The 25,965-nt window shown below is 33.8% G+C and overlaps 2 protein-coding genes and 1 long non-coding RNA gene across 3 annotated transcripts; 1 reads left to right on the forward strand and 2 right to left on the reverse strand.

Moving 5' to 3' along the window:
* Positions 1 to 626: 626 nt before the first annotated feature.
* On the reverse strand, positions 627 to 1,820 carry LOC132309321 (F-box protein At5g07610-like). The gene has a single exon (XM_059807635.1). The coding sequence runs from the start codon at positions 1,818 to 1,820 to the stop codon at positions 627 to 629; it is 1,194 nt and encodes a 397-aa protein (XP_059663618.1).
* A 276-nt stretch (positions 1,821 to 2,096) lies between these two features.
* Positions 2,097 to 4,426, forward strand: LOC132306553 (uncharacterized). Its single transcript, XR_009482041.1, has 3 exons — positions 2,097 to 2,245; positions 2,397 to 2,509; positions 4,120 to 4,426. It is a non-coding gene; the product is annotated as an uncharacterized LOC132306553 (long non-coding RNA).
* Positions 4,427 to 5,198: 772 nt separating this feature from the next.
* On the reverse strand, positions 5,199 to 5,873 carry LOC132309322 (F-box protein At5g07610-like). Its single transcript, XM_059807636.1, has one exon. The coding sequence runs from the start codon at positions 5,871 to 5,873 to the stop codon at positions 5,199 to 5,201; it is 675 nt and encodes a 224-aa protein (XP_059663619.1).
* Positions 5,874 to 25,965: the final 20,092 nt, after the last annotated feature.

Consider the following 25,965-nt stretch of genomic DNA (forward strand, 5'->3'; position numbering starts at 1 on the left):
AAAGTGCTAAATAATGTGGATTTGTTATACGGTGTTGGATTTGTTGAAGAGAGAGGAGAATTTGTAGCTGCCTGGTTTTGGAAGAAATACATTAATATTATGTTTGGTAGCACCAAATCAATGCTTTGGGTTTGAAATTTAAGTATATTATTTTTTTTTTTATCAATGCTTTGGGTTTGAAATTTAAGTATATTATTTTTTTTTTCAATTCCAAATTCAAAGTGTCGATTTGGTATTGCCAAACATAGCATAAAGGGTCAGCATAAAGGGTTCCATCTAATTCGAGCTCTGTTGCATGGAGGAAATGCATTGCTGTCAACGATGTTTTGGTGCAAGATGTGGGATTTCCGATCCGTACAGGGAATGAGTTCATCATTTTTCTTGATCCTTGGTATAATGGTAAGACTTCATTGTGAATTCTCTTTCATGGTAATAAAATTTCCTCTGTTAATTTCAATATTTACTTCGTATTATGCAAACCAGTTCCAATAAGGGGCATGCATTATACAAAACTTGAACACAAGCCACAATAAAAAGTAAATAGTAGAACAGATTATTAATGTAAAGTAAATAGATTTCGAGATTGAAGTTGAAGTTACAAAACACTGAAACAAACACCCAGTTGGTCAAACTGAGAGGACTGTCTCAATGTATCGATAGACTCTGCAGCTTTTAAACTGCCTAAGCTGCTGGGAAGAAGAACCAGGATGGTGTACTACATCATGAAACTTCTTAAATGTGTCATCCTTAATGTTATAGGAGATGATCATATTGGTGCCCACAAATAACACCAAAAACACATCTCCTTCATCTTTTCCATGAATTAAGCCAAGCACAGACATTGTTCGCAGTGCGATCATCTCCTGTGATACAAAATTAAGCATCATGTTAAAGTTAAGTCGATACTTCAATGACCACTTGGAGTAATCTCTTTCCATCTCTAAGACTTCAATATCAAATATGGTGCCAAAAACACTGCGCCCAGTAAGATACAAATGACCTCTGGACTCCCCGAAATGCCAGAATCCATCAATTTCCGGAAATGGTGAAGATGGCATTGGAAACACTCTTTCTTGTTCAACATCAAAGTATTTGGAAGGTTCATCTGTCCAGAAGGAAATCCAATGTATTGAACCATTGCAATAGACTCCATTATCCAAGTCCACTGAGGAGAAAGAATAATGATCACCAGAGGGTCTACGCCATGCATTGGTTTCTGACGAATAAACATGAATTTGATACAAACGATGGCCCTTGTGTAATTTCTTGAGCAAAACAACTTTGTAATGAATTGATTTGGAAGGATCAAAGGCCAAATATAGAGGGTCAGCAGGATATGTAGCAAGGGAAAAGGGCCAGGGAAGTGTTTGGGATTGCTTGGTAGTAGGATTGTAAACTTGGTAAGATCGGGACAGGGAAGTGTTTGGATTTAAACACAAGAGTAGAAAACCATTGCAGGAGTGTATGATTCTAATATCCACAGTATACATATTGGGAAAGCGAGCTAAAGACTTGCTTTTTCCAACATCATCTGTGTCTTTGAGAGGAATGTATTTGATTTGCTTTCGGGATACAGAGGTGAAGAAAAGACCGGAGATTTTGGGATCATGGGAATGTCGTTGACGCTGTTGCCAGAGGAGAGGGAAAGTAGGACCGGAGATTAGAGAGAACCATGTTTTCGAGACGGACTTGAATCGAACCACAGATTTCAGCGGCAGAAGCACAAGGATCTCCACCACCAGGTCCCCGTTACTGCCAATGATTTCAGCAGCGGCAGACCGTCTCTGTGCATTCCGGCACCTTTTAATCCTCAAACCCATCAACAAAGTTGGATTCACTTCAGACTTGTTCCTCTCTTTGGATGGTTCTACTTAAACACCTATATAGGCAAAATAACAAATCCTAATACAATTCGGTAAAGTGTAGAAACCGAGAGAACGCCGGCGAAGCTGATCGGAATAGACAATACAGCAACCGGCAGATCTAACCAGAATAGAAGAGCGTGGGGTAGGTGGTGGCTGAGATATTGTCAAAAATTACAATTTGGAAACCTAGGAATTATTATGATATATATAGGGCCGGCCCTGGCCCAAGGCGACCAAGGCGGTCGCCTTGGGCCTCAGATTTTAGAGGGCCTGGATGTAAAAAATAAAAAATAAAAATAAAGTTAGGGCAAGTTTCAGACGACACAATCTGCTTTGACACTCCGCAGGGCGCAGCCTCCGCTGTCGCCTCAGGTGACAAGGTATGTTTCCTCTCTCTCTCTTCTCTTCTCTCTCCTTTTGCATGAATTGATCTTTTATAGATGTTTCTTTCTTTCGTTTTCGTTCATCTCCTCATTTGATTTGTTCTAACTTTGATTCGTTTGATTCGGGCCTTTACCTTTGTTCCAATAGTGAAAAGTAGCTAGGGTTTTGTGTGTGTCACAGTGTGTGATTGCTATCAAAAGCTGAATGAAATGTCTGCCTTTCTACATGTGTCTTTCATGGCGATCGAGTATCTCTGGCAGGTACTCTTTTTTTTCCTCTCCCTAAGTCCACTCCAATCTCACAATAGCAGCAATCATACCCCTTTTCCTCATAATTTTTTGCATTTTCACATTCAATCATCCCTTACGGGGGTTGAGGTAATAATCAAATTATGCTCAGATTTAAAAGTGCCAAATTAAGGGTTTTTTATTTTTATTTTATTTTACACAGCTTAGATTCTCGTTTTGGCAAGTACAAAACCCATACCACTGGCTCCTTTATCGGATGTCTCAAATTAATTAGGCAAAAATATAATGTAAATTTCCTGAACTATTTTAAAATTATAGTAAACCCCCTTGGATTATTCTTATTACATTGTGTCTGTTCCACCATCGGATGTCTCAAATTAATTAGGCAAAAATATAATGTAAATTCCTTGAACTATTTTAAAATTATAGTAAAACCCCTTGTATTATTCTTATTACATATGACACCCTAATCTATCAAAAAGTTACAATATGACCCCATCAGGTAGGGATGGCAACGGGGACGGGTTTGGGCGAGTGTACACCCCCCGCCCCCGTAACTAATTAGAAACCCCCGCCCCTGTCCCCGCCCAAAACCGTAAAAGGGAGGGGACTTTCCATCCCATTCCCGCCCTCGCTTAACATTTTTACCCTGTGGGTACCCGCGCTGCCCGTTTAAAAACCCTACCCCCTTTAAGACCAAAATTTCTCCTTCATTTAATTTTTTTATCAACTAAAATTTATATAATTATTAAAAAGATTCATTAAAAAAATGGGCAATAAATAGTTACTTCAATATTAAAAATATTCTATACTAGCAATTTCATAAAAAAATAACATACCAAAACAAAACAAGCCAAATTACATTGTTCCAAATTGACTTTTAAAAGAGTTTTAATTAAAAAAAAAAAAAAAAAAAAAAAAAAAAAAAGATAGTTCATTACATAGTGGCAAAAAATTATCAGAAAATTTAGATTTCAAAACAATCTTCTCATAAGTTTCTTCATGAGTCTCCATAGTTGCACAATTTCTTCAACATGGGTAGGCACCGCTGAGAGTAATGATGTGAATGAGAGAGTTAAGAAAACCTAGGGTTTCTAATGGGAAATAATAAATATATATAATAATCAAATAAGGGTAGTTAAGTAATTTCTATATCTAAATGGGGCGGGGCGACCTCCCCCTGCCACCACACCAAACCCGCATGGGTTTTTGATATATCAAACCATCCCCGCCTAAATTAGCTAAACGGTCCCCCAAAATAGCAAAAAATGGGGCGGGGCAGGGCGGGTAACCGCGGGGAAGGATGTCAATTTTTGAGGGTCAAAATTACTTATTTACCCTCACTTATTTATTTATTGTAAAAGCTATAAGATATCAGAATTGAAAAATACCAATAATGCCCTTCACGAAGGCATCTTGCAATTAACCAAAGTTCTAATTTTTTTTTTGGCCTAATAATAATAATAACAATACTAAAAATAGTAATAATAATAATACTAATAATTATATCAATAAGAATAATAGTAGTAGTAATAATAATAAAAATAAAAATAATAGTAGTTAGCGCTTTAGGCATCTTCTACTGAGTCTCCGTGATCACCGCTTCTTTTAACATTTTTCAGGTCACGGCAATGATTTTATTGATGACGGATCCTCACAAGTATAGTTAAGATTGACGGGAGCATCTTCCGATAATTTTGTAACTAATGCATAGTTAATGATGATCATTTGTATAGTATTATATTTAGGACCTTAAGGATCACAAAAGTATATCAATATTCAATTGGGTTTGCTTTTGATGTATCTTGAGCATGTAATGATAACTAAACTTATTCATTATCAAAGTTGTAATTTTGGAAACGAAGGAATGTTTAATAATGCATCCTAACCTTGTAAATCCAATGTAAGACTTTGTTAATTGATTATTTATTCATGCTTGTGAGTCGGGACAGGGGTACTATGGTCAAAATGATCAAATTGTTGTTCGGGGATAGGATCGAAGTCGAGAAAGGGGCAAAAAGAAATTTTTGGACTCCTCCGAGGGTAATACTGTCATTTTGAAGGAATGGATATCACCGTGTGATGGTCAACTGGGGTGATCTTTTTTCCATTTTCTTATTTTAAGTAACTTTTTTCCCCGAATTGTTTTTTGTATTTTCTTTTTATACTGGAAATGGTTAACACTGCACTAATTATTCTTATTCTATAATATAACATTAACCTGCTTACATTAACTTTCGGCCTTTGCATGGCTTGTAATTCCAATAATAGTTTTTTATCATAAAACTGTACAAAAAAAAAAATCTACTTGGTTCAATTTTTTAAAAATTCAATTATAAAAAGACCTATTTTCAGATAATTGTCTTTTATTGTTCTCTGAAAAATATTTGCTGTTATGAATTCTTTTTATTATTATCTGAAAACTGTTTTTTGTTCTAAATTCTTAAGAATTATTTTCTGAAAAATAGTTATGAATTTTTAAAAATTGTTTTCAGAGTTACAAATCATGCAAACCCGAAGTTTTTTAAAAGCATAATCCTTGATGTAGTAGATAAAGAAAAGATTTTCTTCCCCACCAATGAGACAATAAAAAGTAAATAGTAGGCCAAGCTATTAATGTAAAGTAAATAGATTGCAAGATTGAAGTTAAGGTTACAAAACACTGAAACAAACACCCAATCAAAATAAAATGTACTGTTGGTCAAACTGAGAGGAGTGTCTCAATGTATCGATAGACCCTGCAGCTTTTATACTGCCTAAGCTCCTGGGAAGAAGAACCAGGATGGTGTACTACATCATCAAGCTTCTTAAATGTGTCATTTTTGATGTTATAGGAGATGATCATATTGGTGCCCACAAAACACACCAAAAACACATCTCGTTCATCTTTTCCATGAATTAAGCCAAGCACAGACAGTGTTCGCGGTGCGATCATCTCCTTAGATACAAAATTAAGCATCATGTTAAAGTTAATTCGATACTTCAATGACCACTTAGAGTAATCTCTTTCCATCTCTGAGACTTCAATATCAAATTTGGTTCCAAAAACACTGTGCCCAGTAAGATACAGATGACCTCTAGACTCCCCGAAATGCCAGAAAAATGGTGAAGATGGCATTGGAAACAATCTTTCTTGATCAACATCAAAGTATTTGGAAGGTTCATCTGGCCAGAAGGAAATCCAATGTATTGAACCATTGCAATAGACTCCATTATCCAAGTCCACTGAGGAGAAAGAATAATGATCACCAGAGGGTCTCCCCCATGCATTGGTTTCTGACGAATAAACATGAATTTGATACAAATGATCGTCTTCGCGTAATCTGTCGAGCAAAACAACTTTGTAATGAATTGATTTGGAAGGATCAAAAGCCATATATAGAGGGTCAGGAGGATATGTAGCAAGGGAAATGGGCGAGGGAAGCGTCCGGGATTGCTTGGTAGTAGGATTGTAAACTTGGTAAGATCGGGACATATGGTTTGGATTTAAACACAAGAGTAGAAAACCATTGCAGGAGTCTATGATTGTAATATCGACAGTATACATATTGGGAAAGCAAGCTAATGACTTGCTTTTTCCAACATCATCTGTGTCTTTGAGAGGAATGTATTTGATTTGCTTTCGGGATACAGAGGTGAAGAAAAGACCGGAGATTTTGGGATCATGGGATTGTCGTTGTTGACGCTGTCGCCAGAGGAGAGGGAAAGACCGGAGATTAGAGAGAACCATGTTTTCGACACCGACTTGAATCGAAAGACAGATTTCAGCGGCAGAAGCACAAGGATCTCCACGACCAGGTCGTGGTTATTGCCAATTATTTCAGCAGCGGCAGAGGAAAATTGGGCCGACGACGGCCTCTGTGCATTATGGCACCTTCTAATCCTAAAAGCCATTACTCGTTGAATCGACTTCAGACTTGTTCCTCTCTTTGGATGGTTCTAATTAAAGACTTATATAGGCAAAATAACAAATCGTAATACAATTCGGTTAAGTGTGAAATCCTAATACAACACTGACAGCCTAAAAATAAAATAAATTTATTTAACTTATAAACACAATAAATAATTAGTAAGATAAGATTTAGCCTGTTAAAATGGCGGTTGATGATGCAAACCTCATCACCCACGGCCAAGACGATCGGGACCAGATCTGATCAGAACACAAGGGAAACGGCGATGCAGGTAGAAAGCTGTCTTCTTTGCTCGCGTCTGTGGAGAAACAGAGACACCGCCGGCGAAGCGGGTCGGAATAGACAATCGGTAAGTATAAAAAACCGGCACCGGCGGATCAGGGAAACGGCGAGAAAGGTAGAAAGTTGTGGTCTTTGCTCAAGTCTGTGGAGAAACCGAGAGAACGCCGGCGAGCTGATCGGAATAGACAATACAGCAACCGGCGGATCTTACCAGAAGATAAGAGCGTGGGGTTGGCTGACATATTGATCCAACGGCCCAAACCAAAACGATCTTACACAGCTTAGATTCTCGTTTTGGCAAGTACAAAACTCATACCACTGTTCCTCTATCGGATGTCTCAAATTAATTAGGCAAAAATATAATGTAAATTCCTGAACTATTTTAAAATTATAGTAAACCCCCTTGGATTATTCTTATTACATATCACACCCTAATCTATCAAAAAGTTACAATGTGACCCTGACCTGACGTTACTTATTTACCCTCACTTGTTTACTTATTGTAAAAGTTATAAGATATCAGAATTGAAAAATACTTAAAAACTTAAAAGTTTCTCAAGAAATCCATTCACCATCAATATAAGTCATATTTGCAATTCAATAAGAAATAGACCATGCGATTGGCTCCATTCGCCATCTATATCAGTCATACCTGTAATGTAATACCAAACAATTGAACAAAAAATCACAGTTCCCAAAAAAAAAAAAAATTCGTCTTAATAGTACGAGGATCTTACAGAGATGTCAGGGTTCGAATCTCAGTGGAAGTAGTGTGTGTGAGTCCCAACTAAAAATAAAATAAAATTAGGTCTAAGCATGAGTCACTGGATGGTTCATCATGGGGGAATGATTGGTGCTACATGGTTATCTATGTATTTTACAAGAGTACTAGTACAAGACATTTAGGGTGTGTTTGGTAGGGTTGATTTGGAGGGATAGGGAGAGAAAAAAAATAAAGGATAGTGTAAGTTTGTGTTTGGGTAAGTTAAGTGGAGTGATAGGGAGAGATAAGGAGAGATAGGGAGGGATGGCTATCCCTCATTATCTCTTATTTGCTTTCTCTTCAATTTTGAGAAGATAGGGAGAGAAAGAATAGTGATTTTAGTGGTATTTTGATAATACCAAAATTAGCCTTCACAAATCAATATATAGATTTATTATTCCATTCAAGTCCTATAGTTATGAAAGGGTAAAAAAGTAATTTGTCTACTATCATTTCTTTTCTTTTCTCTCCTCTATCTTATCCAAACAAGAATAACTATCCTTTTTTTTCTTTTCTCCCCTATTTATCCAAACACAAATAGAAATTATTGCTATCCTTTCTTTTCTCACTAATACAATCCTTTCTTTTCTTTTCTTTTCTCTCATAACTAATATTAGGTTATGTTTAGCAGGGTTGATTTGGAGGGATAGGGAGAGAAAAGAAAAGAGAGGATAGTGTAAGTTTGTGTTTGGGTAAATTAAGTGGAGGGATAGGGAGGGATAGGGAGAGATAGGGAGGGATAGCTATCCCTTCTTATCTCTTATTTGCTTTCCTTCAAGTTTGAGAAGATAGGGAGAAAAAGCATAGTGATTTTAAGTAGTATTTTGATAATACCAAAATTAGCCTCCACAAATCAATATACAGGTTTATTATTCCATTCAAGTCCCATGATTATAAAAGGGTAAAAAAATAATTTGTTTACTATCATTTCTTTTCTTTTCTCTCCTCTATTTTATCCAAATAAGAATAAGTATCATTTCTTTTCTTTTCTCCCCTATCTATCCAAACACTAATAGAAAATTATTACTATCATTTCATTTCTTTTCTTTTCTCTCATGACTAATACTATTCTTTCTTTTCTTTTCTCCCCTGTCTATCCAAACACACCCTTAGTGGCATGGAGGATTTAAATTAATTAAGCTAACCGACATACATAATCAAGTCTTTCTGGTAGCTCAGATTTCGGTGTTTTGAATTCAAAACACCGAATTGGTGCTCCCAAACATAATCCTAGAAGTCCCCTCTGGCTGCCACTGGGATGTTAAATATGCAGGAAGGGAGATCACCAAGAAGCTGACACATTACGTCTCCTGGTGTGTCTCAGCAACTGAAAGAACAACTAGAAGATTTATATACTGGACCGTGACTGGATTACACACAATAACAGGGTCATTACAAAACGATGGATAAGACAACAAAGGATCCCAGAAACTATTGCATGAATTCAAAATTTCAATTTTTTTATGTTCTGATGAAAGGTTCCCTTTCAATCTCTGATCTAGTGAGGCAACCGATTTGGGCACCACCATTTTTATTGTTGAGCACCATTTCAAAGTTGCGCAATGGGATCTTTAGTTTGGTTTCAAGATTCATGCCAGGTCTTTTCTTTGGTGTTTTCGTAATGAAAATAATGACCTTGAGAAGACGAAAGGTGTATTAGCCTTAATGAATCACAAAATAATGAAAATAATGAAGAGAAAACATAATATCAAAACCTAACCAGTCGAAACTTCTTTTGGTAAATTGCTAATTCGATCTCTATCAGAGTCCAGGAATGGACTTACAACTACTCTTTCATCTTCAACGTCATCTCCTTGCTCACCATCTAGTACGGGAACTTTGCTCTTCATAATCTATGTGAACTAATGAGGTGTTGTGATTTGTGAAGATGAAAATTTTGGACTCCCATACATGTCCATTTATAGCTTTTCTTTTAGGGTTTTTGCTTCCCTTTTTGGCAGATTGAGTATATATATATGGTAGGTCCGAAAATAAAAGTATATATGGTAGGTTGGTTAAACGGTATTAATTTGTCATGAGAGATGCTAATCACAGTTGCCCCCTCGACTGTAGAATCTCAGTCGCTAGTTGAGGGGTTGACGCGTGTGTTTTCTTTTCCAATAATTAATTATTATTTTTCTGCTAACCTTTTGGGTCTCCCATTATATATAATTACTAAACTAGTCTCCTAACTGAGAAACTTCATAAACCTCCACGATTCTATCTCTTTAAAATTATATTTTTTACAAAATTGCATATTTAAATGTTTGAAATTCCTGTTAGGATATGTGTGCCCTAGCATAGCAAATTCTAATTTTGGATTGTAAAAGTCATGGTTTCTTATCTGGATATTATTATTAAAGCATTATACAATTGGTGAATGGAATGTATTATTTTTCAATTCATTATGGAATTGATTGTGTCCGCTTGATTATAAAATATATTTATATATGTATGTAATGACAATTAATGCTATGTTATAAATTAGTAATCATAAATGGTTTAAAGTCGATAATTATGGATGAATATTTCATTAGTTAAGATTTAAACCGAGTCCACGATAGATTGAGATATATTGCGAGAGCTGTCGTATGCAGTTGCTCTCTATCACAGTCATGATTTTTGACTCTCAAGCATGAGAGAAGTATAGACTCTTTTATTAATTAATAATTACTTTGATTTGTTCGGCGGATACCTCGGGATCCTTAGATCGACACTTTGGGTAGTTATGTAATTAATAATTAGAGGTCTATAGTCTCAATATTTGCATCAGTATTATTTGTATTTATTTTGTTTTGATTATGGTTGATCACAAATTAAATTTGAAGGCCTTCGTATGTTTTAGACAAATGTTTTCTATATATATTTATTTACTAAATTATTATTATTTTTTGTCAAATAAATATTTTATTGTGATCGAGCCGGAAATAATCAAAGGTAACAAAATAATTATATTAATTATGTTGTCGGATTGATGACTTTAATTATCTGATAAATAATGAAGCATAGAGGGGTCAAAGTGCAACATTGACTTAGAGGTTATTTACTATTTAATTGGAGTGCAATTAATTTCTTTTAGTGGAGTAGAAATTAATTTATGAATTAATTGAATTGGGTCCATGGTTTAATGACCGGACCAATTATTAATTTATAGGAGCCAAGAAAATAGTAAGCCCAAAAGGATTCTCACCAATAGCCCAAGTTGATATTGGAGTCGTGTTAGAATTGAGAAAGTTGAATTAGAGATGGAGAATGATTTATTGTTTCCTTATTCTTATTTTTATTTTGCCTATATATACATGAGTTCATGTATATTTTAGGTGTGACTTTAGAACAAGAAAAAGGAATACACTTTCTCTCTCTAGATTTTAGAGTTTTGTTTTCTCTTCTAAAGGAGGCTACCACAAGCCTAGATTCCAAGGTCATTCATTAAGGCATATTGGTAATTCCTAAAGGGAAGTTAATAATCAAAAAGAAGGAGAAAGGATCTTGCTAAAGGGATCTACAATAAGTGAGAACGTTTACTTTAGAGGAAAGTTCAAAAGGTTTACTCAGACCTTTGATATAAGTATTCAATCTGTTTATTGAATTATACATCATCTTTTATTTATCTTTGCATAAAACTTGTCTCTATGTGATGAATCAAGATCCATGATTGCAAATCCCTCAAAAGTTTTAAAAACTTGCACGTTTCCCAACAGTGGTATCAGAGCAAGTGGTTTGATTCATTACTAGAGAACATGTGTTTATAAAAATCATATTCATGGATCCAAATTATATATACATATATAAAATCATTGATATATGTTGATGTATGATTTATTATGTTGATATATATTAATACATGATGATGTATGTATAATTGTGAATGAATGATGATGTGTGTTTGGGCCATGGATGAAGCTTATAGGTATATAGAATGTAATTTTATTTTTGGATGAATGTAATTAAGGCTTTGTTTTAGCCATTTGAAAATTCAATGATGTAATTTAATTTTTTCCATTGTATTTCAAATTGTAAGTATTTATTAAAGCCATGTAATATTCATCAAAGGATGCTATGAAGCTTCAAGAGGGTCCGAAAGGGTTAAATTATGCTTCAGTAATTTTCTGAAATTTGTCCAAATTTTTCGGAATTTTTTTGGAATTTTTTTAGGCTTAATTTAATTTTCTAGGAATTTTTCAGATTTTCTGGAATTTTTTTCGGCATTTTTCCGGTGGCCGGAACTTCGCCGGCGGCGAGAAAGGGCGTCGGAGGAGGCACGGATCAGGTGTGGCACAGATAGGGTGAGCCTGGCGCGTGTTCCTCACGCGCCAGGAAGCTGCTGAGCAAGTACATGCTGGCGCGTGCATTGCACGCGCTAGCCAAAGTTATTTTGTCCTCCACGCGCGTGAAGGCCCGTGGAGGCGCGTGGGAGCGCGTGAGGGCGTGTCCCACGCGCCTCAAGAGCGTGCCGGCGCGTGGGGACGCGTGGAGGCGCGTGCCGAGTCTTGCAGCTTGCCCTAAGCGCGTGCCAGCGCGTGTGGGGTCCTCCTGGCTCGTTCCAAGCGACGTTTTGCTTCTCCTGACGCGTACAAGCTTCCTATGGGTGTTTACAGACAGTTGAAGGACGCCCGTACAGCAAGAATAGTTTTTAAATGTTAAAAGCTGAATCCATTGGCCATTTATATTGCTTCTGTCTGTTATTTGATGCATGAAATAATTTAATGCTTATTATAATTGTTCATGCATTAGATCCATGATTTTTTAACTAAATGGTTTGATTTATATTAATTAAATTATGAAGATAAATTGGATTAGAATGCTAATTAATTTGAGGGCATTTATTGGGAAACAGAAAAATTATTTTTGTAAATTATTTTTTGCCTCAAATTAAATATTAGTGAATCATTTAAAATCCATATATTTTCTAAATTTAATTGGATTAAAATCAAGGCGTTTTGCATGCATTAAATCATGAATTAAAAACCCTAGTTTTATATTATTAAAAATTGAGTGGGAGCGGGGATTTTTTATACATTACCTCATGGTCTTCGTAATTATAACCATTATGATTAGATCTTTAAAAATAAGGCTCCACGCATGATTTAAAGAGTCTAGATTAAAAGAATGGTTGTCTCACGAAAATATATTTATTAAATAACCATTATAGTTAGATCTTTAAAAATAAGGCCCTACGCATGATTTAAAGAATCTAAGCTATTAGTGACAATATATTAAATATTTGTTTTTTCGTTGGAGCATTAATTATGTTATACACTCAATCTAAAATCAATAGTATTAGCTCCCCAACGGAGTGGTCTATACTAGGTGATTTTAGAAAGGCTAAATCTAATCGGGAATTATTTCATATATAAATAAGACATTGTCTAAAGAGATATGGAAATAATGAGTTGTTCTCGTCAATAAGCAATAATGAATTCCGCCAACCGGATAAGTTATTGGCATATTGATTGTCCGATTTTTCATGCAATGTGGTTAAGGGACCCACAATTAATTAATTATTTTATACTTGCATGATTATTATTATTCACTTTATTTATTGTATGAATGCTTTTATTTTCAGATTTATCATGACTAGTCCATTCAGTCCACTTGCAAACATACTAAAAGAAAATCGATTAACTGGACCTAATTATATCGATTGAAAAAGGCAACTAGATATTGTACTCAGATATGAGGGGTTGAATTATGTGCTTACCACTCCTAGACCTTTTCCACCTTTGCCTGAGGATCCTCCTGAGGAGCATGAAGTTTTTAAGAAATGGAATAAAGCAGATGAGATGACTAGGTGCTACATTCTTGCTTCACTCTCGAATGTACTCCAAAGTCAACATCTTCAATATCTCACTTCTGCAGACATCATGCTTAACCTTAAGGAAATGTTTGGGTAAATTGGTAAGAGTGCACGCCAAAATTCTATGACAAATTTGATGACCATTAAGATGGTCCAAGGTACTTCAGTTCGGGAACATGCTTTAAAAATGATTGGTTTTTTAAATGAACTGGAGATCCTTGGATGCAACTTGGATGGTGAACTTCAGGTTGACATGATTATCGCTTCATTGCCAGACTCATTTAACTCTTTTAGGGTTAATTATTATATGAATAAGCTTGAGTACATACTCGCTGAACTTTTGAATGAGTTGGTAACCTTTGAAAGGATAATCAAAAGCAATGGTGCATCTATCAACTACACTCAGTCTGCTGGACCATCCACTTCTAGGCCCAAGAGGAAGGGCAAGAAAAAGAAGAAGGATGGTGCCAAAACTGTGGTTGTGCCAAACAAAGTAATCCAAAAGGATAAGGGAAAGAAGAAAGTGCGGGTTGAAGGCGAAGGAAACTACTTCCATTGCGGTCAACCGGGACACTGGAAACCTAACTGCCCAATACTTCGCACACAAGGCAAATGAAAAGGTATATTCATTGTTGAGGCATGTAATGTGGTTGAATCTATAGATTCCTGGTGCATAGATTCTGGAGCCACTAATCATGTTTACAATTCATTGCAGGGATTCCAGGAGTCCAGAAGCCTAAATGAATGAGAGATTTACTTGCATATGGGATCTAATGCCAAGGTGGAAGCTAAAGCAGTGGGAGTGGTTCATATGCAATTTGATAGTGGGAGGAGTCTTATTTTAGAAGATTGTCTTTATGTGCCAAATGTTAGACGCAATTTAATTTCAGTTTCTTCGTTAGTTTACAAAAATTATATTTTTACTTTTGGAAAAAATGTTTTAATTAAATTAAATGGTTGTGTTATAACTTCTGGTGCATTGAAAGATAATCTATATGTTTTAACTCCTAACTCATATCAAATGCAAAATTATGAATTAAATGCAACTTCATCTAGATTGAATGTTAAAAGAAAAGCAGTTTCTCCAAACTCATTGTATCATTGGCATCTACGATTGGGTCACATCAATCAAAATAGGATTCAAAGGTTGGTTAAAGAAGGTTTATTACCTTGTGAGGCAGAGGAGCCTATGTCAACTTGTAAATCCTGTATTGAAGGAAAGATGACTCGAAGGGCTTACTCAGCCAAAGGATATAGAGCCAAAGAACAATTAGAGTTGGTGCACACAGACGTGTGTGGTCCCATGAACACCCAAGCGAGAGGAGGGTTTGAGTACTTCATCACTTTCATTGATGATTATTCATGTTTTGGATATATTTACCTAATGCGACATAAGTCAGAAGCTTATGGAAAATTCCGTGAGTTTCAGGCGGAAGTGGAGCGTAGATTAGGTAAACTTATCAAAACACTTCGATCTGATCGAGGAGGTGAATACCTCTTGGGGGAGTTCAAGGATCATATGGTCAATGAGGGTATTGTGCGCCAGTTATCCACACTTGACTGCCCTCAACAGAATGGAGTGGCAGAAAGGAGAAACAGAACTCTACTTAACATGGTTAGATCTATGATGAGTTTTGCTACATTACCTCTATCATTTTGGGGATTAGCTTTAGAATCAGCGATGTATATTTTGAACTGTGTTCCATCCAAGTCTGTTTCAGGAACGCCATATGAGCTGTGGTTTGGACGTAAACCTAGTTTAAATCACATGCATATGTGGGGGTGTCCAGCACACGTGCGAAAGAAACAGGCAGACAAGTTGGAAGCAAGATCAGATGCATGCTTGTTTGTTGGCTATCCTAAGGGCACTAGAGGTGGATTATTTTATGATCCCAGGGACAATAAGGTTACTGTCAGCACTCATGCTGTTTACCTGGAGGAGGATTATATTATGAACCACAGACCTAGTAGCCAAATAGTGTTAGAGGAGATGGTTGGCACGTCAGATATACCCCCTGTGGACACACCTAATATAAATACTGAGAATGATGAGACACAAGAAGTCCCTGTTGAATTACCATCATCTAGTACATCGATTCCTGCACCGGTCCTTTGGCGTAGTGGGAGGACTATCATCCAACTCGAAAAACTCACACTTTTGGGTGAGGTCTATGAGGCCGTCCCCGATAAGCATGAGTCGGACCCAGTAAACTATGCGGAAGCGTTGACCGATATAGATGCGAATCATTGGAAAGATGCCATGAAATCAGAGTTGGAATCGATGTATTCTAACAAAGTCTGGGATATTGTAGAACTTCTTAGTGGGGTTTAGCCCATTGGTTGTAAGTGGATCTACAAATGAAAGAGAGGAATGGATGGGAATGTTGAGACATTCAAAGCTAGACTGGTGGCCAAAGGCTTCACTCAACGTGAAGGTATTGATTATGAGGATACATTCTCACCAGTTGCAATGCTTAAATCTATTCGCATTCTTTTGGCCATTAGTGCTTATTATGACTATGAGATATGGCAGATGGATGTTAAGACGGCATTTTTAAATGGCCATCTTGAACAAGACATCTATATGAGGCAACCAAACGGTTTTGTGGTTAAAGGTCGTGAGGACAGTGTATGTAAGCTGAATAGGTCTATTTATGGACTTAAGCAAGCTTCACGCACATGGAACATTTGTTTTAATCAGGCAGTCAAATTATTTGGCTTTGAACAAAACGTGTTTGAACCTTGCGTTTACAAGAAAAAATAAGGTAATGTCATCATGATTCTCGTTTTATATGTTGATGACATCTTACTCATTGGTAATGATGTAGAGGCTTTGTCATCAGTTAAAAGGTGGTTGTTCAATAAATTTGAGATGAAAGATCTTGGAGAAGCCAGTTATATTCTTGGGATCAAGCTTATACGAGATCGGGTTAAAAAGAAAATAGGCTTGTCTCAAGAGTCTTACATTGACAAAGTTCTGATCAGGTTTGGAATGGAAAACTCTAAGAAAGGGTTTTTGCCATTTAGACATGGGTTGGCTCTTTCTAATGACCAGTCTCCCAAGACTAATAAAGAAATTGAGCAAATGAGGCGGGTACCATATGCTTCGGCAGTTGGTAGTCTCATGTATGCCATGGTCTGTACCAGACCGGACATCTGCTACTCTGTAGGGATTGTCAGTAGATATCAGTCCAATCCTGGACTTGATCATTGGTCAGCTGTGAAGAATATCTTAAAATACCTTAGAAGAACTAAGAATCTAATGCTCATTTATGGAGGTGATGATCTGGTTCCAGTCGGATATACGGATTCTGATTTTCAATTAGATCCAGATGCCAGGAGATCTACATCTGGATATGTGTTTAAGTTCAATGGAGGGGCAGTTAGTTGGAAGAGTGTCAAGCAGGGTTGTACTGCTGACTCAACCATGGAAACAGAATACATTGCAGCCTCTGAGGCAGCAAAAGAAGCTGTTTGGTTGAGAAACTTTCTAATTGAACTGGAGGTTGTGGAGCACATAGATTGGCCTATAACGCTTCATTGCGACAATAGTGTAGCTATAGCCCAAACCAAGGACCCAAAATTTCATAAAGGAACAAGACACATTCAGAGGAAATATGATGTGGTTCGTGATATAGTAAAGCGAGGAGATATACTTGTGGCCAAGATTGCATCGGAACATAACCTTGCTGATCCATTCACAAAGGCTTTACCGATCGAGATGTTTGATCATCATATGGAGAACATGGGAGTTAGATGTGATTCGAATTGGCTATAAGTGCAAGTGGGAGCTGTTAGGATATGTGTGCCCTAGCATAGCAAATTCTAATTTTGGATTGTAAAAGTCATGATTTTTTATCTGGATATTATTATTAAAGCATTATACAATTGGTGAATGGAATGTATTATTTTTCGATTCATTATGGAATTGATTGTGTCCGTTTAATTACAAAATATATTTATATATGTATGTAATGGCAATTAATACTATGTTATAAATTAGTAATCATAAATGGTTTAAAGTCGATAATTATGGATGAACATTTAATTAGTTAAGACTTAAACCGAGTCCACGATAGATTGAGATATATTGCGAGAGCTGTCGTATGCAGTTGCTCTCTATCACAGTCATGGTTTTTGACTCTCAAGCATGAAAGAAGTATAGACTCTTTTATTAATTAATAATTACTTTGATTTGTTCGGCGGATACCTCGGGATCCTTAGATCGACACTTTGGGTAGTTATGTAATTAATAATTAGAGGTCTATATTCTCAATATTTGCATCAGTGCTATTTGTATTTATTTTGTTTTGATTATGGTTGATCACAAATTAAATTCGAAGGCCTTCGTATGTTTTAGACAAATGTTTTCTATATATGTTTATTTCATAAATTATTATTATTTTTTGTCAAATAAATATTTTATTGTGATCGAGCCGAAAATAATCAAAGGTAACAAAATAATTATATTAATTATGTTGTCGGATTGATGGCTTTAATTATTCGATAAATAATGAAGCATAGAGGGGTCAAAGTGCAACATTGACTTAGATGTTATTTACTATTTAATTGGAGTGCAATTAATTTCTTTTAGTGGAGTAGAAATTAATTTATGAATTAATTAAATTGGGTCCATGGTTTAATGAACCGGACCAATTATTAATTTATAGGAGCCAAGAAAATAGTAAGCCCAAAATGATTCTCACCAATAGCCCAAGTTGATATTGGAGTCATGTTAGAATTGAGAAAATTGAATTAGAGATAGAAAATGATTTATTGTTTCCTTATTCTTATTTTTATTTTGCTTATATATACATGAGTTCATGTATATTTTAGGTGTGACTTTTAGAATAAGAAAAAGGAATACACTTTCTCTCTCTAGATTTTAGGGTTTTGTTTTCTCTTCTAAAGGAGGCTACCACAAGTCTAGATTCCAAGGTCATTCATCAAGGCATATTGGTGATTCCTAAAGGGAAGTTAATAATCAAGAAGAAGGAGAAATGATCTTACTAAAGGGATCTACAATAAGTGAGAACATTCACTTTAGAGGAAAGTTCAAAAGGTTTACTCAGACCTTTGATATAAGTATTCAATCTGTTTATTGAATTATACATCATTTTTTATTTATCTTTGCATAAAACTTGTCTCTATGTGATGAATCAAGATACATAATTGCAAATCCCTCAAAAGTTTTAAAAACTTACACGTTTCCCAACAATTCCAACACTAAAAATTTATTTTTTACACAAGTACATATCTAAATGTTTGAAATTCAAATATGATTTTTTTTAGATCCGTATTTTTTGTATTCGAAATATTGCTCTGATTTTTCAGATTAAAAAAATAAAATAAAAAATTTATCATAAAATAAAAAGAAAAAAGTACTATAAATTTTTTTTTTTCAGATTATACTTTTTTTTATCTGATTTTATTTTTTTTTATTTGAAAAACAATCGAATACTTTGAAACAGAGAATAGGGATCTGATAGTACTTTTTTCACTGATTTTTTATTTTTATTTTTTTAATCTCAAACCTCCACGGTTTCATTTCACTTTAAAATTTTATTTTTTACAAAATTACATATCTAAATGTTTGAAGTTCCAACACTAAAATTTTCTTTATACAAAAGTTCATATCTTGATGTTCAAAGTTCAAATCTGATTTTTTTTTTTCAGATTCGTATTCTTTGTATTCGAAGTATTGCTCTGATTTTTCACATTAAAAAAATAAAAAAATAAAAATTATCACAAAATAAGAACAAAAAAGTACTATAAATTTTTTTGAGATTATATATATATTTTTTTTCTTCTGATTTTATTTTTTTTATTTGAAAAACAACCGAATACTTAGAAACAAAGAATAGGAATATGAAAAAATTAGATAATTTTAGAGAGGGAACCAAATTATAGTACTTTTTTCACTGGTTTCTAGAGGCTAGTATAGTAATTATATATAATGAGAGACCCAAAAGGAAGTTATTATAAAAATAGTAATTAATTATTGAAATTTTGTAAAAAATAAAATTTTAAAGTGAGATGGAACCGTGGAGGTTTTTGAAATTTCTTAATTAGGAGACTAGTATAGTAATTATATGTAATGAGAGACCCAAAAGGAAGTTAGCAAAAAAATAGCAATTAATTATTAGGAAAGAAAATACACGCGTTAACCCCTCAACTAGCGACTGAATTCTACAGTCGCGAGGGTGACTGTGATCAGCATCCCTCATTTGTCATTTATCTACGTATTAAATGCCAGTCAAGCAAAATAATTATTTATTTATTTTTTCTTACATATGGTAGGTTGGTAGAATAGAGTTTGACTTCAATTATTATTGATAAAACGATGGAAAAGAATTGTTGTTTGGAAAATATTTATTATTTTATATAGGCACCTTAAAATTTTTGGATGATATAATTTTTAAACGCCATTTATTAGCCATATTTTGATTATTAGTTTGGCTATGTTGTCATTTTATTTATTTAGACATATAAAAGAATTTACTGTTACACAGTTAATTAAAAACAGTCTTTATTCGTCGTTATAGCCAAGCAAATATTGAATTTTTTTTTAATTTATTTTATTTTATTTTTATTAATATAATTTTTAAACTGCATTTCTAGCCGTCAACTCGTTAGTGTGGTAGATCGATTGTCATTTTAGTTAGACATATGAAAGAATTTTCCGTTACATAGTTAACTAAAAAAAATATGTCTTCGTTATAATATACAGCCATGCAAATGTTAAAAAATTTGGATGATACAATTTTTAAACGACATTTATTAGCCATCATCAGCTCATTGCTGGCGTACATGCATCAGTTGTCGTTTTAATTAAATATAAATAAAAAAAAATTTATTGTTACACAATTAACTTGAAATAATGTTTTTTTAGATATAACGTAAAGCCATGCAAATGTTGAAAAATTGTGGATGATATAAGTTTTAAACTACATTTATTAACCATCATCTCATTCCTGGTGTACATTAGTTGCCGTTTTAGTTAAATATATAAAAGAATTTATCGTTACATAATTAATTTAAATATATTTCGTCATTATAATATAAAAGCATGCAAATATATATATATATATTTCAAAATGGTATGATTTTTAAACAAAATTCATTAGCTATCAGCTTGTTATTGGTAAAGATCAGTTGTAATATAATTTTAGTTACAAAAAATCAAGAAAGTAAATGACTCAACTATGCTAGTTATAAAGTTTCCGTTGGGAACTTCTGGAGGTAACTCGAGTTCTTTTCTTTATTCCTAGCGGAACTTGTGATATATATATATATATCAATCAGAGAGGTTATGAAAATATATATATTTTGTATTGGCTAATTTTGTTATCAAAATAAGTTCGATCGAGTCGTAAAAATTTCGGTTCAAAATTTAAAGGTTAAAAATCGGGTGCGGATTTAGAGAAGTTCAAGTGTTCATACTTTAATACACTTCGAGATGATGAGAAAAATGTTTTAGAAAGGTATGTGAGTGTGTGAGAATACTTAGGAAGTTTTAGAAGGTTAAAGGTTTAGGAAGTTTAGGTTCTGCTTACTTGGAACCGGTAGCCACATTGGGAACTGGTAGCCAACTGTTGTTTACAAAGAATTCTTCACTATTGTTTGGGAACCGGTAGCCAATCCCTCTACCGGTTCAAGAATAACCTTATATTATTACATTAAATTTTCAAAACTATATTTTACCTAAACAGATTCACGCATATATAAACATGTTTTTTTTAATAACTTTGAACTGAAATTATGAATTATAAAAATAGACATAAAGTAAATTCAATTTTATTTATTTATTTATTTTTTGCTTCTAAAGTAAATTACACTTACCTCCCCTTTAATTAAGCTAAATTAAAAAAAAAATGTATCTCTGTATTCAAAAATTACACTGAACCCCTCTGAAACATTGTCAGTAAACGACATTAATAAGCGTTGAAATTTTACTAATTTTACCTCATATATATATATATATATATATATATATATATATATATTTGTCAATGCACATATCAGGGTAAAATTAGCATTTTAAACATTTATTTGGCCGACATAAGTAACTTTTAGCATTGACCAATTTTAACAGTTAGAGGGTAGCGAGTAATTTTACTTGACTAAAGGAGTAAAGGGAAGATCACTCATACAAAAAAAAAAAAAAAATCGAAAGACTAGATTCGCCTAAAAATGTTCAGATGCAAAAGCTTGTTTTTTTAGCTTGAGTGAAATAAAAGCCTTACGCTGTCGATGAAAACAAAAAAGATAAACATCATTGAAAAACATGAAACCAAGTGATTTGCTTAAATAAGAGATACCAAAGTTATTAATACTGTCATCAATTCTTCTAGCTAGGGCATTGGCGAGTGAAGATAACTTATGGTTCTTCGAACTTAAAAAAGGGTTTCAATTAGAATGAATTATAAAACACCCCAGGTTAAGTTGAAATTATTGTCAATAGCCTTGTTTTATCATTTACATTTTATTTGTGACTAAATTATACTTTTAATACAAATATTGTCAATAGCCTTGTTGCATCTAATGGAGGGAGAGACTTCAGTAGATCAGCCCTATGTTCCTTATTTTAACATGTAAGATTTATTATTATTATTATTTTCTCATAATTAAAAAAATGAAGAAACAACATAAAAACAAACCCTAACCCATCAAAGCTTCTTCTGGTAAATCGCTAATTCAATTATGATAAAATTGAGAATCAGATTGATATCATACATAAATTAAGGTATGATTTTACATGGTAATAGGTACATATCTTGTTTCGGTATGTTAACAAACAGCCACCAAGTTCTTAGTAAAATACTAGACGAGGCTGATGAGCCACTACAATTGATGGCTTAATTTGTTTAAGTAACTCTAGTGAGCTGCAAGAAAATTTCTAAACTGAAATAATCAAATTACATATATTAATTAAAAAGTTACTGAGGACACAAAGCCACTGGATTCAGGAAACACATGTCAAACCAGTAATAATATTGACCCATCTCCTAAATCCTCTCGTAAATCTTCTTGATCGCCATAGCAACAACTATGTGACCTTCGGCAATGCATCCTGTCTTCAAGGGCCTCATTAGTCCGAATCACCCAGATTTCTTCCCGCCTTCCTTTGGTAGAGGAATCCGAGTTCTACCTACCAAAGCAATGCTGGTGGAGCTTCCTGGGTCGGACTTAGAATGGGTCCTAACCACCTCCAGGTTCAAGAATTTCATATTTCCTTCTCCAAATAGGGTTGTTGAAAAACAACTAGGGGCCATTTGGATCTAGCTGTTTTCTCCAAGCAAACCCTGTATGTAAACAATAAATTGTTAAAACTACAAGTAATTAGCCTTTCGTAATTGACTTAAAGAATTGAGACATTTGGATTTGTACTATATCACATCCCATGGTAATAAAAACTAAGAGAGATTAATTGAACTGACCTGGTATGGAGATGTTGATGATGAATCCGGTGGGAAGTTCAAGAACCTGGTGTTGAGGTGACACACTTGGTAAATCGCTAATTCGATTATGATAGGATCGAGTCCATCAGTGGACACAGCAACACTTTCATCTTCGTCGTCATCATCTTCTTTCATCTTCGTCATCTATGGACACCGCTGAGTGTTGTGATTTGTGTCTATGAGACGTAGGTCTAGTTACATGTCCCTTATATAGGGTTTTTTTTAGGGTTTCTGGCAGACTGAGTATACCATAGTAAGACACATTAACATCTTTATTTGTTGTGGACCAGTGCATTGAAGAGATCATCACAATAATCCAACTTTCTCAAATAGGAAGTGTCATGTGGATTTCATGTGAAATTAATCATCTTTTCTTAATTAATGAGGTCAAACAGTGACAACAATTACATCATATTTCACCAATCTATATCTTCCTTCATTGTCATTTAATCAAATAGAAAAACATAAAGAATCAAATAAATACTCATTTAATCTTCCAAGTGTAAGAAGAAAATCATATCTCATCAATCTATAATTTTCATCATCATTTAATGTTCCAGCAAAACAATCAACAAACTTCCGGAGAGTCTTTTTAATTATTTATTATTTTATTTAGTGATTGTTGTGGCCCTAATTATAAAGGTAATGGAATATATTTATTGTCAGTTTTTAAACTCGTTTTCATATCATAATTGTCATTTATTTTAGTTATTTAATATTTAATTTTTATAATTTTATATAGTTATCAAATATGTGCAACACACGTGTCCTTTTAGTATACCACAGTTGCTCTTTAATTTAAATTTAATTCCCTGTGGGGGGTAAACAGCACATCGTTTTGGGATTTTACTACATTAATTGTAAAAGTTAAAATAGGCGAATTATATATTACCAATCAAGCACAACGTAATTTTTCACTTTTAACTCTTTCTTATTTCCTTCTTTCAAAGATGAAAAAATAGTGTGCAAACCGCAGCTAAAAACCTATACACCAAAAAAAAAAAAAAAAAACTACCATAATAATTTATGGACAATAATTACATATTTATCCATCAGTGAGTGATTAGTCTCTAGTGGATGGATGTGGTCTAATTACAAATACACATATATTTAATAATTAGAAAATAAGAAAAGTAGTAAATAAAAAAATTTAACTTAATTGGATTGACAAGGCTTCCATTACTTTTTCTTTTCGACTTTTAATCAATAACTAAAGCTGATGCATTGGTAAAAAGATTGAATCACATCAGTTATTGAAGAAATTAGGGTCGGAATCATGAAAAAGAAAAATTCTTTTGGATTATGCATGTTATCCTTTTAATTAGAGAGAAAATAATCTGTTATGTTACGCATAACTTTGAAGTGATTTTTATTTGTGCATACAACAACAGTAAAAATGTTGGTATTAAAATTGTAATTGACCGCATTAAAGAAAGTGAAAGCTAGCTAGGGTTTCCCTTCAATTGTTAATAAAATAATTTATGGGAAAAAATCCAATACAATTCTCGTTGTGGAAATAATTATTCCTCCGAAACTCTTTAGTATTCTAGTTGTAAGACCCGTGTAAAATACATATATATATTTATATCATATATTTATTTACTTAATATAATTTAATGGTTATCTCTGATTTAATTTAAACGGGTGATTGTGATAAAGTTTGTTAAATAATTTAAATTTAAAAAAAAAACTAATTTATCTCACCAGACTCCCTATATCTCTATAACTCTCTAATACGTTTTATTTATATATATATATATATAAAAAGAGATACTAGCACGATAACGGGAGAAGAAGGGACCAGAGAGAGTGATTTGACGTCGTGTTTTCCTGCAGTAGCCGGGGGAAAGGAACGGTAATCGGGAAGTTGCGTAGAAAGGAAGAATTATTTATACCAAGCAAGTTAATCTTGCTTTATATTTTTATATATGTTTACGACTTAATTTATAAAATTTCTTAGAGAATTATTCTAAGACTGTTCTAGCGTATTTTAGTCAATTGTTTGATGGAAATCTATGATTGTTTGATATATGAACCTGTTTAGTAGATTAATATGTGGTTGTTACTCGCTGTTTGGTATTTAATAAATTGTAATACGGAGTTGTAGGTGTAATCGTGTTGGATCTAATTATAAATACATACGGGTTCCAGTATACATGTTACCACATGCACTCTATTGGGTACTTGATATATTCATTGCCTATAATTCTAGATTTTTTCTGATTGAATGAAAGTTAGTTAATAGATATGCTTATGTGGGGACATATACAGAATTATGAACTTATTAATAGCATGAACCAATTGTGATTGGATTTTTAGGAAGTAAATGACATAAAAATTTGTATGCCGACTAGTAAATATATAGGTACTTATGTTGGATTTCATGAAAGAATTTGTGTTCCTATATATAGGTGACTACGTGTATCTATTTAGTATAAAATTTGCCTAAATAGTGGGACTGAACTTTAAAGACTTTGCTTAATTAAATTGATTATGCTATTTAATTATTAGGAATAGATTAGACATGTCACTGAACCTTGAATCATCTATTTAATTAGTTTATAAATAATTGGAAAATTTATACATACATGAAGTACTTGGACTAAATATATTTTTTAAGAAACTCACTATGTCAAATTATGAGTACCTGTAACTGATTAATTGAAGAGGTGGATCTATATATATATGAAATCTATTAGGTTGATCTGTGATATATATATATATATATATATATATATATATATATATATATATATATATTTGTTTGTGCAGTTATACAATTGCATAAGGAAGTTTAGATGAATGTTAAACTGAATATGTTTGGTGACTAAGATTACTGGGACGAAATTTCATAGCCAGAATTGGTATTATTTGTACTTCCAGTTGCATGCCTCATTATTAGTTACAGTACTGGATGAATAAGTGATAGTTAAGGTTTATGGGTATGAGTATGATGATAAAATTTCATATTATATTATTATATCACAATTCACCATAATTAATAATTAATGGATGAGTTTGGATTAGTTGGAGGGGTAGTCAGGGACTGACCCTATGATGACTTTTTGGGTATGGTTAGGGACCTACCTAATTAGGAGTGCACTACCCTTTTATTATGGCCATGGGTCTAATGAACCCTTATTATGTAGACGTGATCAGGGATCATCTAGGGAGTAGACGTACAATCCAGCCACACGTGTGTTTTTGGTAGTCAGGGACTATATGATTCACACAATTTTATTGGACGGGAGCTC

Source organism: Cornus florida, unplaced genomic scaffold (assembly GCF_030987335.1).
Source record: "Cornus florida cultivar Cherokee Brave unplaced genomic scaffold, ASM3098733v1 CherokeeBrave_3.0.0_Hap2_Chr05, whole genome shotgun sequence".
Taxonomy (NCBI): Eukaryota; Viridiplantae; Streptophyta; class Magnoliopsida; order Cornales; family Cornaceae; genus Cornus; species Cornus florida.

Bases quoted from the DNA above. Each gene is read 5' to 3' on its own strand.
- LOC132309321 (XM_059807635.1), bottom strand. From the start codon at position 1,820: ATGGGTTTGAGGATTAAAAGGTGCCGGAATGCACAGAGACGGTCTGCC.
- LOC132309322 (XM_059807636.1), bottom strand. From the start codon at position 5,873: ATGGCTTTTGATCCTTCCAAATCAATTCATTACAAAGTTGTTTTGCTC.